Source organism: Macrobrachium nipponense, chromosome 11 (assembly GCF_015104395.2).
Source record: "Macrobrachium nipponense isolate FS-2020 chromosome 11, ASM1510439v2, whole genome shotgun sequence".
NCBI classification, from domain to species: Eukaryota; Metazoa; Arthropoda; class Malacostraca; order Decapoda; family Palaemonidae; genus Macrobrachium; species Macrobrachium nipponense.
In genome coordinates, this window is record NC_061087.1 from 10926310 (window position 1) to 10939767 (window position 13458).

A 13458-nucleotide genomic window follows, 5' to 3' on the forward strand; every position below is an offset into this window, starting at 1 on the left:
AGGCGGCCTCATCTTTTCAGGCGTTTGGGGTTTGGAGGACAAGCAGCAACATATCAACGTCTTGGAGTTGAAGGCGGCCTTCCTGGGTCTGAAGGAGTTTCGGGGGAAGGTAGAGGGTCACTGTTGTTCTCATGTCGGACAACACCACAGTGGTAGCCTACGTGAACAAACAGGGAGGCCTGGTTTCTCAGCAACTTCATGCCTTGACCGTCAAGCTTCACCTGTGGGCAATCATCAATTCAGTAGAGCTCTCAGCCAGGTATATCCCAGGGAAACGAAACGTGGTCGCAGACAAACTCGGTCGCCAGGATCAGATTCTAGGCACAGAGTGGTCCCTTCATCAAGTGGTGGCAGACAAGCTTTTCCAGATTTTGGGGAGACCCATGCTGGACCTTTTTGCGACACGCTACAACAGGAAGCTGGAGGTGTTCTGTTCAGTGAAAGGTTCCACCAGCCAGTAGAATCCCTCTCTTTTCACGGTTGGAGGCTATCAACTATCTCCTCTGAGCGAGAGGCTTTTCTCAGAGATCAGCTGGGCACATGTCCAGCAGTCTTAGGAAGTCAACCTCCGCAGTTTACCAAAGCAAATAGGCGATCTACTGTGATTGGTGTCGTAAATGGGGTTTTTCTCCACTTGCGACCTCCATTCAGCTAATAACAGACTTTTTAACCTTCCTCAGAGATGAGAAACGTTTGTACGTTTCTGCTATTAGAGGCTACAGGGCGGCACTGAGTTTGGTGTTACGCCTGAAGGGTATCGACATCTCCTCTTCCTGGGAACTTTCCCTGCTAGTTAAGGGGTTTGAGCAATTGAGTTCTCCTAGAGAGCTCAAGCCTCCAAAGTGGGATGTTTCCTTGGTGCTTAAGAGCTTAACTAAGAGTCCATATGAGCCCTTGTGTCGCTCATCCGACAGGAACATGACACTCAAGACAGTTTTCCTTTTGGCTTTGGCATCTTCCAAGAGGGTAGGAGAGCTCCACGGTCTGAGTTATGAGGTGAAGCACACCAGGGGTTGGAAGTCAGTGTCCTTCGAATTTGTCCCGGAATTCGTGGCCAAGACCCAAAATTCCTCGGTGCATGATGACAGGTTCGCTTCGTTTTCCATTCCATCACTGACTGACTTTGTGGGTGGTGATGCTCAAGAGCTTTTGTTGTGCCCTGTCCAGGCTCTGCGTTGCTATCTTGAAAGGAACTTGGTACCTTAGACCAGGCTGCCGCAGACTTTGTTAGTACAGGCCGTACAAAGAAAGAGGTGTTTAAGAATACTATCTCTTTTTGGATATGGGAAGCCATCAGACAGACATACTTGACTCTTGATGATTCCACCACCACGTTTGTGCAGGCTACAGCACATGACGTTAGGGGTATTGGTCCCTCTCTGGTTTTCAAAAAACTTGGCTTTACATAGAGTGCTGAGCGCAGGTACTTTGTTACGCCAGTTCACGCTCACCTCCTTCTATCTTAAGGATGTTGCCCACAGATCTATGGACACGTTTTCCCTGGGTCCTGTGGGGGCTGCTCAACAGGTTGTGTAACTCATAGTTGCCCTTAATGGGGCACCTTTGTATCTTACCTAAGATGATTGTGTGGATGAGAGAATGAATGAGTTGGCTGGTCTCCTTTCTCTTGTACCTTTCCTTCTTCCTTCGGGCGGTTTAAGGAATAGACACGTCATTTGCGGGACTGGTCTGATACAGGTGAGTGAGGTAGTCATACTGGTACTGTGGTCATGCAATATACAATATCTTACCCACTATTTGGTAGCATAGGCTCCACTCATGGGCAAGGAGGAGTCGGGAATAATACAAACCCTAGCGTCTTGGATTGTTATTGGACAGTCAAAGTTTCTCTTTTGTTTCCCTATACAATGGTTATCCCATCTATCATTGTACGTCACTCAGGTTCTGAGTGGTTAGATATTAGTTTATCTAGCTTTTCAACGGGCTTCAGTCCCTCTCCAAGAACTATTTCTTTTGAGAGCTGGACTGGCGGGTAGGCCCCCAGCCAGTCTAGGATGTCTTATACCTCCCTCCGAGTATGAGGCTATCCTATTGTTAAGACCAAATGACAAATTTTCTAAGACAATTTGTATTTTTCATAGCTACAAACCTGAGGTCTTACTGTTGTACTGCCCACCTTTAGCCGCCCCTCTATTTGTTGAGTCATCCTGAGTTGGGAAAGACTGGCGTAGATGAGCGGTCCTTGACCACTCTTCACCCGATCTATGCATGTGTTGCCAGATATCACAAGATTCCTTGCTTTCATCTGCTTTTTAACCGGATCCAGCTAGGCGCTAGAAATTATCCTATTGTTAAAACCTCATGTTTGTAGCTATGAAAAATACAAATTGTCTTAGAAAATTTGTCATTTTGTTTCTCGGCAAAAAAAAATTTTTTTTGTCCATTTATGAACAACTCTTAAAAAAAGAATGGGAAGATACTGAGAAATTATGAGGTAAATGGAAGTACAATGGAAGTTCCATATGTAGATGAGACAATGATGATGGAGAGAGGCCTTTCACATCGCACAGTATTGGCCCCTTCATCTAAAAAGAATATTGAGATCACAGCCATTTTGATGCTGGTACTCTAATTTTTTCTGAGGTGTTATTCAAAACGAGATAAGGGTGTACTAATTGGGACCAAAGCCCAGGCAGGACAAGTTTTACTAGTGTTGGGAGATGCCGTGCAATCCTTTCTCTCCACATCATTTGAACTATCACCTTTGTTTGTATTTAATCCATCTAGGATTGAGCTTCTGCATCTCGCCTAAATAGCTGGATGACATAAAAAGTGAAAGCTCCCTAATATATTTGTAGATGTTCCACTACATGGACCACCCCTTGAGAATACTTTTGGACCCTTGGTTTCAGACCAACACAGTTTCTAAGGTATTCTAGTGGATTAATCAGATCCCTACAGTTTTGTGACTTGCTGCATCTTAACCACCTTTTTAAATTGTGATGTGGTCTTTCTGTAACTTGGTGGTCTTTATGTAATTGGTGTGTTTATGATACAACAAGTTTGTTTAATAGCAAGGAATTTTTATACAATCAGTTATTTACAGATGACATTAGTAATGAAAATGAGTGCACTTAGTGATAGTTTTGTTTGAATGTGTTGTTATAAAATTTTAATTTTTGTGATAAGCTGCAAGTCATTATCTACCTGAATTTAGATAAATTAATTGCTTTCATGCATAAGGAAAAATTTACAAACAAAAGCAAGAAAATCTGCAAACAGAGAATATAAGTGCAGCAGATTGAATGGTAGTGTCAGTCTGAGGATAAAGGCAATGTTCACTATCACAGTTACACAAAAACTGACTGTGATCATTGCTAGAGACCTAATGTTCTTCCTAAGCACATGTAGTGGCAACTGCCACCTCTTTTTTTTTTTTTTTTTTTTTTTTACATTGTAGGGGGTACTGATTGCATGACCATGAATTTGGCTAATTATAAGTAATGGATTTCTTCTGAAAGTATATTATTTGAAATATTATTTCATATTTATGCATCATTGTTTCATTGATGATATTTATTTTATTTTGAAATAAAAATATTATGGGTAACTTAGATTGGAGCTTAATGGTCCACGAAGGAGATTTACATGGGAAGCTACTCCACGATCCATACATGAGGGTGTTCAGTCAGCGATAATGAATTCTGATTGTATGGTATTTGATACATCGATGGCCCAGTTGTTTGCAGATAATGGAAACCTGGGTATTAATGTAACAATATCCATGTGCTAAAGGTAAGTTACTCCTTCATAAAATGGCGATCGGCTTAGAATGAAAATATTGTGAACTTTTTCTTTATTTAAAAATGTATGTTTTATTTTTCTTTATTTAAAAATTTATGTTTTATGTAGAAGAATGTAACTCATAATGATTGTTAATGCTCTGAATCACTGTCTACTGTTACAGAATTTATAGCAACTGGTTTTGGCCTCCCACCAGCCTACACTCCGCTCAAAAAATGGATGACACTACAAGTGATGGCCCAGTTTAGTAGCTTTAAGTTATTCTATTCAGTGGTTGTAAACCTGGGTGCCTCACAGCTGAGACAGTGGTTACATCGTTGTGGAAGTATGGGAGGATGTGATTTCAAGAGCCTGCATAATGCCTTCAATTTAACTGGTGGGACCAATATTTACACCCATTTTTGACAGTTTATAAAATCGATGAGGTACAATTAAGGCTCCTTTGCTTGCAATCTTATGAATGAAAGAATATGTTGCATTTCCAGTTGTCCATTTTCTAAACAATTTACTCTCATTGTGCTCAAAAATAATTTTAAAGGAAGTTCACTACTTCATGCAGTCTTGAGACGTGATATTTTCCTGTGTTAGGTAGCTTTTTTTTTTTGGTCAATTTAAGTGCAAAAACAATAATTATATATACTTATTAGCAAATCCATGTTCAGTGTGTAAATACAGCATGTAACAAAAGTGCACAAAAATGTGTTTTAAAATACTATTGATTAAGTGGCCCCTTCATCTATTAGTGATTGGAATTCTTTCATTAGTTATGAAAGTATTTTTTTTTATTAAAACCAATTTATTCAAAGGTTATCTTTGCAACACCAAATTTTTGTCTATGTATGTAGTGACAGTAGTTTTATAGGTACAGTAAGTTAAAAGAGAGGCTTCCCAGCTGTGCTGTTAACAGCAGGGTGTGCTATATATGTTGGCTTTCAAAAATATTATTTGATTTGATATACCATATAAGATTTTGTCATAGAGTGACTTGATTACTGATAGTGAAAGGGTTGTGATTTATATTTTTTCATGAAGTGTTGAAGACTGCAGTTATCTTAACCAATAGCTACATAAGGGACCTCAAAACATAGCTATTCTATCAAGCCTTGGATGGGATGTTGAGTTTTGGTCATTGCCTTGTTGGCAGTGCTGATTTTGGTTTCGTTAGATCGAAGGGATTGGTAGAACAGTAACTTGTTTTTTAATATTCATGCCCTGATGTAAATTTTCATTATGATAATTTCTACAATTTAGTGTTGTTTTCATACTGACCTAACATTAAATTGTTTTTGGAGTAAGTGGAGTAGTTTTTTCCAAGAATTTTGCTTGTTAAAATTCAAGTGACACTTTAAGTTAGGGTTTGTAAGTGCAATCGATAAAAAAACAAGTTTGAGAAATGAAAGGAGGTTTCAAGTTCTTATTTTGCAGTCATTTCCCTAAGACAGGAATATGTTTTTTACTATTTTGATTCTTCTGTATTTACTGCCATATATTTACAACTTTGCTTGCTTTTTTGGTTTTTACAACTTATGGTTTTATATATTCTGTTTCTTTTACTGTTTTTTATTATTGCATCTTTACTAACATTTTTGTCTAGTTCCCTTTGTATGAAGTTAAGTATAGGCCTTCCTATACTTATTTTTTTTTTATTATGCACTCACATAGCTGTTACTTTTCTTACTAACTGTTCCTCATCCCTTCTTATCAGACTTCCAGACTATCCCTATATTTGAGAACTTGGTCTATTTCCCAGCTGCTGGACACTGCTTTTCTCTACTCAATTTTCATAATGTCATCCACTAAAGTATGGCCAAGAATCTAACATTTTGTAATCATCTTATTTTTTCCTTTTCATTTTATTCCTTTTTTTCCTTTTAATCTGAATAGTCTTTAGAAAATTTGTATAGCTACTTTATTAATTAGTAAAGCTGTAGTTTCAAATATCTGGAAAATGTGCACAAAGTTTTGAAAGTCATTAACCAAAATTGTTTACTATAATATTAGTGTTTTTTTGAGCACATGAATTTGCCTAGCTTTCTTGAAGTTAAATCTGTTTTGTCATCTTGAGTTATTAACTTGGTCAACTGGAAATACTTCATTACCTCTTCAGTGGTCATTTGAAAGGGCAAAATAAAAAGTTATTGGTTTAGAAGTACAATGGAGTTTTCACAGCAATATATGTGTAATATAGTATACATTGTCATGAAAGATTTCATTTTTAATTTTTCTTCTCATGCTATTCATCATCATTAGTTCTAGTGTATATTTAGTTTATTTAAGCTTATAAGTTATTAACTTATTAATTAGGTAGATAACTGCCTTTCTCATTCTCCGACTGGTAAGCTGTTTAAAAAGCTCTTGACAGCTTAGGCTAAAGCCTACTTATAATTTATAATTTGTTCTGAAAACTGGGTAAGATGTTGTGTGAAATATGGTATTTTTCTCATTGCTTTCATTTTGTTTATTGATATTTATGAAGGTTATGAACGTCCAGCATTTCAGCAGACTCCATTCAGAAACGAGAACATATCATGTTCCACTCATGTGGACAGCACTCCATGATGAGTGAAAATATCTTTGTGGTTGAATAAATGTGTAGATATTTGATACCACTTATTCTGAAAAGGGACTTCCCAAAGCTGCTACTAATTATCAGAACTGTCTCACTGAACTCTCTTAGATAGTAGTTTATAAGATGCCATAGTAAATTTTTGTACATAAATCCTTTACTGTAGAGGATACTATTAATGTAAATATTGTAATGGGAGAGGAGTAAGAACGAAAGAGGGCGAAGATAAGGTGCAATTGCAATTTGAAGTTGCATAAGTACATTTAAAGCACTTTTGATTATACCATACTACACTTAGAAAAAAATAGTAATTATTTATTAGATGAATTTTCTTGCTGACCTGTCACTCTTGAAAGGTTGTAAACAGTACAGTATTATGCTTTCATGAGTTTAATAAAGGCTTTTATAATGATTGATCTTTCTATATAAAGCTTGTTATTCTACATAGATAGAATAACTGGTACTGCTGTATGTGCATGACCTGCAAACTGTGCAAATCAGTTGAATGGTACTTTGCATTATTTTTTATTTTCAAAATTGTTTTTATTATAGCTTTTAATTGAAAAATAATAAAAACCATCACTTATACCATAGAAAGTTGACCTTTAAAAGTTTATGAAAGAGATTTATATTAATTCATTTTATCAATTCATGATGCTGGCTAGGTTTATGGGTTACCCTTCTACTGTGCAATTTAGTACAGTATATATTTATACTTATGCAGTAATTTTCTCAAGTTACTTTTAAGATTGCATACAGAGCATTTTCATCAGCCACATTTGTTTGATGGCTTCAAGTTTCCAACAAGTCTGTGTGGTAGAATGAATGCACATGCTGTAAATTGATGCGGTTAGCCAAAAGTGCTTTGTCAATGGTGTAATCATCGACGTATCATGTATTACACTTGAAATGTTGGAGAGACTGCTTCAAGTAGGTGTGAGACATACTGAAATTTCTTCTTGTCTCTACAGTACGTACTGTGATGAAAATGTAACACCTTTTTTTTTTGTATAGGGTGCAGAGATAAAATGGTGGTGGGGTTGAGATGAAATAAATTAGGGAGCTAGTAAATTTACCTATATATTTTTCCATGATATATCTTTTTTAATATACATTAACATAAATTTTAAAGGACATGGATGAGATTTATCTTGTGTGAATTATTTATAATGTAGTGAAAAACTTACTGATTTAGAAGTAGGAAAAACATTTTGCGAAGTGCCACTGCTTTGATTAAATCAAAAATAAATTTTTTTCCAAGAAATGGGTGTGTTATATTTAAAATTTAATTTCTTTATGCATGGTGCTCAATTGAAATAAATGCAGTTAAGGTGTAACTCTTGCTTTTCTGAATTCTTATTGTTCAGGAGGGGAAAGATGTAGTCTATATTTTCATGATATGGTTTAGTACTGTAATTTTGCCTTTGCTATGGTATGTCCAGTGTACTTTAATGTTTCTCACATGATGTTTGGAAGGTGAGTGTGGTGTATGAAAACCAAAAAGTTTTAAGCCTAATGTTCTTGCAATAGAAGAACTTCGCTTGATATTGCTGCCAAATGTGAGTATACATACCTGCATATTTTGTATTTTCCTATTTTATTTCAACCAGCATTTCTTGGTTTGGAACAGTTTGCATTACAAGTAAGACCTCTTGATGAATTTTTTAGAACAGTTCAAGTTCTCATAAATAATTTAAAATTTTTTGTTTATTGATGCTGTATACTTACGTATCAGAATTTTTAAAAATTGTAGCTGTATATTTTACATATGATGGGTGAAATTTCTAGAACTGTTTATAATTACAGTTTTAGTAACAATGATATAGTACCCGAGATCCTTACATCTGGACTTTTAAGAAATTAACCTGCTGAGAGTCTGTGGTCATGAAAATTTCATCCCCTGAGATTCTGATGACATAAAATGTTAATTTATGTTAGAGTAATTTTTTATCGTCAATATTTTGATGTCAGCTAGGACTGGGGTTAAGCGTTTAGAGTGGCGGAGAATGCTTGACTCTATCCCCTAAGCAAGTGAGCTGTTTAAAGAGTATTATCATCATTATATCAGTCATAAATAAAAAATCATCAGTTTATTTTTCTGAATGTTCTGTAAAATGAAAAAACTGACATAGATTGCAAGGTAACTGATTACACATTTTGATAGCACAAAAAGAATTTATATTCATATGTTCTTTAAATAATTATTTGCAAAATTAAGTGATTTCTGTTCTTGGCTAACTTCAATATATTTGACCAGGTGACTTTGCTGTTTTAAATCAGTAAAGTTACCATGGTATATAATTGTTTGCCTTCAAAATGAGACCAAAACCAGCATTCTGTGTTAAAAGATGAATTTACAGCAAGTGGTAAAAGTAAATTATCTTAAAGTTGAAGTTCATAATTGTAATGCAAAATGGAATACTTTTTTTTACCTCTACCCCTCCCACTTCAAAGGGTTGAGATAAAATAAATTCATCAGACCTTATGTAATTTATACAAAGTAATCTTTTCACAATAGTTTTTCTGAGCAGAGCAGAGCAGAGCAGACATGGTAACAAGTGTGACTTTTTTGTCGATGTAGTTTAGTTACCGTTATTATGAGTTAGTTTTAACTAGGCCACTCGGTCACATTTCTAGATTTCCATATGAGTCACTTGTAGTATGTGTTTTTAAATGAGGTGTGAAAATGGTAAGAAGGTTAAGGTGAAGAAGACCATTGGGTAGGAAGAAACTAAAGGGAATCTTGAAGGTTTTTGGGCAAAATGCTGCACAGGTGAGGCTGATGAATTCATCAGCTACACTAAGAATAAAGGAATCTGTTGCGATATGTTGGGAAATCATTTGATTGTATGATTACCATGGTAATTCTGTGAGAAGTCTGTTGCATTTCATTTTATAATAAATTTTAGGCATTTGCACTAATGTGTCATTTGGAAAATAAAGTGTCTAGTTTGGGATTTTATAGCTATAGGTGGCAAAGGTATCATATAAAATTGGAGTCATAAATAGACATGATACAAAAATGGCCATATTGTAATTATTTTTCCCTAGCTTTACCAAACTTCTGACATAAGATTTACTTACTGGTTGAAATGGCAAGGTTTAATTAAATGTTCAAAGATTCCTTATTGCTTGCTAATTTTCAGTGTGGGTGACTTTTCTTTTTAATGTAAGATTATGATGCTTTACCAGGAATTGTATAGTAAAGTTTGTAATTATCCAACAGGTCCAGGCTTACAGTAAAACAGTGGGTTGTACTCTATGAAAATAAGATTGATGGATGGTACACCATTCACCAGACATAGGCATGATGGCCAGTAGTACTCTAGAAGCCATGCCTCCCTGTAGTGCCAAATATATGTGTGGTATGAGAATCGTAATGAGGGTGATGAAATGTGATTCCTCTAAACTTTTAAAATAAGGCCCTCTATGACAGTAGGGCCTAATGAATACACAAATGAGATATGAATATTATCTGGCAGCTCGAAGAAAAGCAGTGTGATTTAAAGTGAATTCAATGGCCACAAAAAAAAATGCATGTAATGTTCTTTTAATTTTTTTGGGGAGTAATGAAAAGTCTTGATGAGTGAACTGAGTGTAAACCTTAGAGATAACCAGGTGGAGCCTAAAGGAGACTGTATTCATTGACACATTGAATTGATGACAACCCTTTTGCAGGAAGATCCAAAAAAAGGCCAGATGAACTTCCTGAGCCTGCTGCAGGTATGCTCTTGACTGCATTCTTAGGGCACAGCAGTGCATTGTCACATGACAAGGTGACAGAGGTGACAGAGTATGGACAGTGAAGGAAAACAGATATGGCAGTCACCTCTTCGAGTCTGCAAAGACTCAGGCAAATTAAAGATTTGAAGACTACCTACTGTAATGTGATGCGTCCCCTTCTGGAGCATAAAATTTACTGACAATCATTGATGAAGCTAGAGCCAACAGGCATTGGGCAGCATCTGATGTGGAGGCCTGGACAAAGTGTGGAATGCCAGAGCTAAATTTCACAAGGATGTTGAACCCAAGCCCTGAGAAGAGACTGACCAAGATGGCAGAACAGGTTAGAAGTATCTTATTTTGGTCATTACCCAGATTGACAATGCTAAAGGAAAACTGCAGAGAGAACTGTCACTGTATCCCTTATTAGCTTCTATAAATACACAGAAAATAATGTTAAAGTGGAAACAGAGGTCTTGAGAGGAGAAATACTACCCATCAGACCAAGAAACAAAGCTGCCACTGGCAGTGGTAAGGGTAAATGGTATTATTTCTGTAGTAGGATGTGTTAGGTACTGCAGTGCCCTCTGAAAAACCTCTGTCAGAAGGTACACCTGATGACAACAAGATCTAGAAGGTCTATATAAATCAGTCACGGAGCCACAAGGGATTGAGCACTCATTACAAGTTGGCTAATGCCCGAAACTTTGCCAGAAACGGCCATTAGAAGGTAGAAGGGAGGAGAGATAAACTTCTAGGATATCCCAAACCAGATACGTCATGTCCACCACTTAAGCTGTTGGTTTTGGCTTTGGGGAGCAGTAAAGAATAAAACTTAATTTCAATGATGTGATGAACAGATCCAACAGCGAAGTAGTAAGCGCTGAATGGCCTTTGCTGCCCCAGTGCTTGGTGTTACACCTAAACTTTATAAAACCAACCAACCAACAGTGAAGTCCCCAGACCTGCCACATCAGGTTGCAAAGACCTTTGAAGGAGGGCTCAAATGGTGTTTATTGAGGGTGCCTGCAATCATTTCACCTTAAAACAGTGGTAGCATGTAACTAATGTCCAATCAAAGATCTCCATGGCCAGCAGGTAAAGAGATTCTGAATACGTCCCTCCTTGATTTCACTGGTAGGCAATTTTTGGACATGACCCTGTGCCCCGGCTGAATGAGGAAGTCTGAAATAATTGTAGGCCAAGAAAATAAGCCTGCAGCTTGAGGAAATTGATAATGTTTCTGCTAGTGACCAACAACCCTAGACCTGCAGGCCAAAGAGAAGACCTCCACAGCTAAGTCAAGCTGTTAAAGAACAGCAACATGTTGGGGCCTGGCATACCCCAAGGAACTTAAGATTGCATAGAGAACTTCTTTGCTACTAACAGCAAATATCCAGTAAAATTCTTTTGTCTTTGACTAGGGCCTGGACAAAAATGGTGATGCCTTTCTATCATCATTCAAGCTGGAGTTGCTGAATATGGATCTAGAGACTGGTGCACAAACTTGCCCAAGGCCATCCCTCCAACTTCAGCACTGTTTTGGTCAGTATGCAGACATACATAATAATAATGAAAGGGTACAGGTCTGACTTACCAGATTGACATGAAGGTCCAGAGACTGACATAGAGCAAGAATGGTGGCCAGATGACTAAAAGCTATTTAGAAGATTTGTGGACAAGCCAGTCAACCAGGTATTGATGTAGCTGGAGCCCTGAGCTCAAGCCACCACCAGACCTGAAGTCCTGTAAACACTAGATGACATGAGCCTTGGAACTTCCATGATTAGAGATTGGACCCAAGAAAAGGAGTGATTACACTGACAGAGGCAGGACATTTGGGACTGGAATGACTGCTTTTGTCCTGGAGTAGAGGTCTGTCTACAATGCCTGTAGGAGAGTACTCCAAGAAGGATGACTGTGATCCTGGGACTTAATCCTGGACCTGAATGAGGGTGGAGAAGATGAAGAGCCTTCAAGATAAATTGCAGCCCTTGTTGCAGTACATGTAAATTCCACCCTCTAGTCTCGAATTAAGCCACCAGGAAATGGGTCAGAAAAGGGATTCTTAGATACCAGTGGCTCATAGAGGTCATTGAATGTTGCGTCTCATCTTCAGGATCATGTGCAATAGCTGGTACAATGTTAAATGGACAAGAAGGTTGAGACCCCAAGAGAGAATGAGATGATAGCAGTTACTCTAGCATTCTCAGGTGGATTCCCTTTAGCTGAAAAAGAAGTAGCCCCATCGAGGTCTCAATGGTCAGGTCATCAAGACTGACTCTGTATGTAGAACCTCTTGTAAGCATTGATTTTTTTGAAATGCCCAAGTGACAAGATTTGGAGAAAATAATGCAGGCATGTACTTGGTGATGGCCTCCATGTTTAAAAATGTCTAGGGCTTCTGCAATGAAAACACAGATCTTATAAAACTTCTTGGAGCTCTGATCAGGGATGGGGAAGTAATGACTTTGGTGTGTTGTACCCGCTCGTTTTTTTTTTTCCCTTGAACTTGCATGTCCTTTTGATTATCCAAAGATCTTGAAAGCTGGTTTATCATCATCAACTCTCAAGTCAGGATCAGACACAATCGGTTGTTGCGAAAGAAACCCCGAGACTAAGAGGAAGCACAACTCCTCTTGGTTCCTTATCCAGAGCTTCTTGTAGGAAGACATTATCTTGGGGCGAGTTGAAGTGGGTCCTCTTCAAAGGCTGAAGACTGCCCCCTTCCCCCAATTAAGACACTGAGCAGTGGTATCTTTAATGGGACATTATGATGCTTTGTTATGAACTGCAAACAGCAGGATTTTTAGGCAGTATTTACATATGCAAATACCCTTGAATACAGTTTATTTTGCCATTTTATGTAAGGGATTTGGAACTGATTTTTGTGTCTAGGGGGATGGGTGTTGGAGAGTCCTTGTCAAGGGATGACTGTAATTTGTTTAATACAATGTTACATGTTACTGGGTTCTGGACTGCAAGTAATGTTCCAAATCTGTTGTATTATTGTGAAAAGCTGTTAAACAAGAAAAGCAACATGTATACTACCTGTGAGAAAAACTAGCAATGATGAATCTAAAGAACTTTTGCAAAATAATAGTTTTTTACTAAAAATAGAAATTTTAAAAATTGTAGGAAAAGAAATTAACCTTTTTCAGTTTTGTGATATATACATATTTAGTTGAGATGTAAAGAAGCAATAATGGTTTAAAAAGTTTATCAAGTTGTATACTAGCAGTGAGAAATTAGTGGCATACTGAGTTTTAGAACTAGATTTAAATGCCAAATGGATATTAAGAATAGCCAAGCAATATCAGATACCCACGTTAACAATATGTGATCCTTTTTGCTGTACTTTTAGAAGGTACTTTTATATTTTCTAAATTGTTCACAAATTGCAT

At 37.2% G+C, this 13458-nt stretch overlaps 1 protein-coding gene across 4 annotated transcripts in view; it reads left to right on the plus strand.

Moving 5' to 3' along the window:
* Positions 1-9520, plus strand: part of LOC135222417 (E3 ubiquitin-protein ligase Siah1-like) — a 61308-nt gene extending 51788 nt beyond the window's left edge. For all 4 annotated transcript variants that reach the window (XM_064260534.1, XM_064260590.1, XM_064260651.1 and 1 more), the window contains exons 5-6: positions 3577-3756; positions 3929-9520. In XM_064260534.1, the coding sequence (XP_064116604.1) occupies positions 3577-3754 (178 nt within the window). In that variant the 3' untranslated portion in view covers positions 3755-3756; positions 3929-9520. The remainder of the gene's footprint in view (positions 1-3576; positions 3757-3928) is intronic.
* The last annotated feature ends 3938 nt before the right edge of the window (positions 9521-13458 follow it).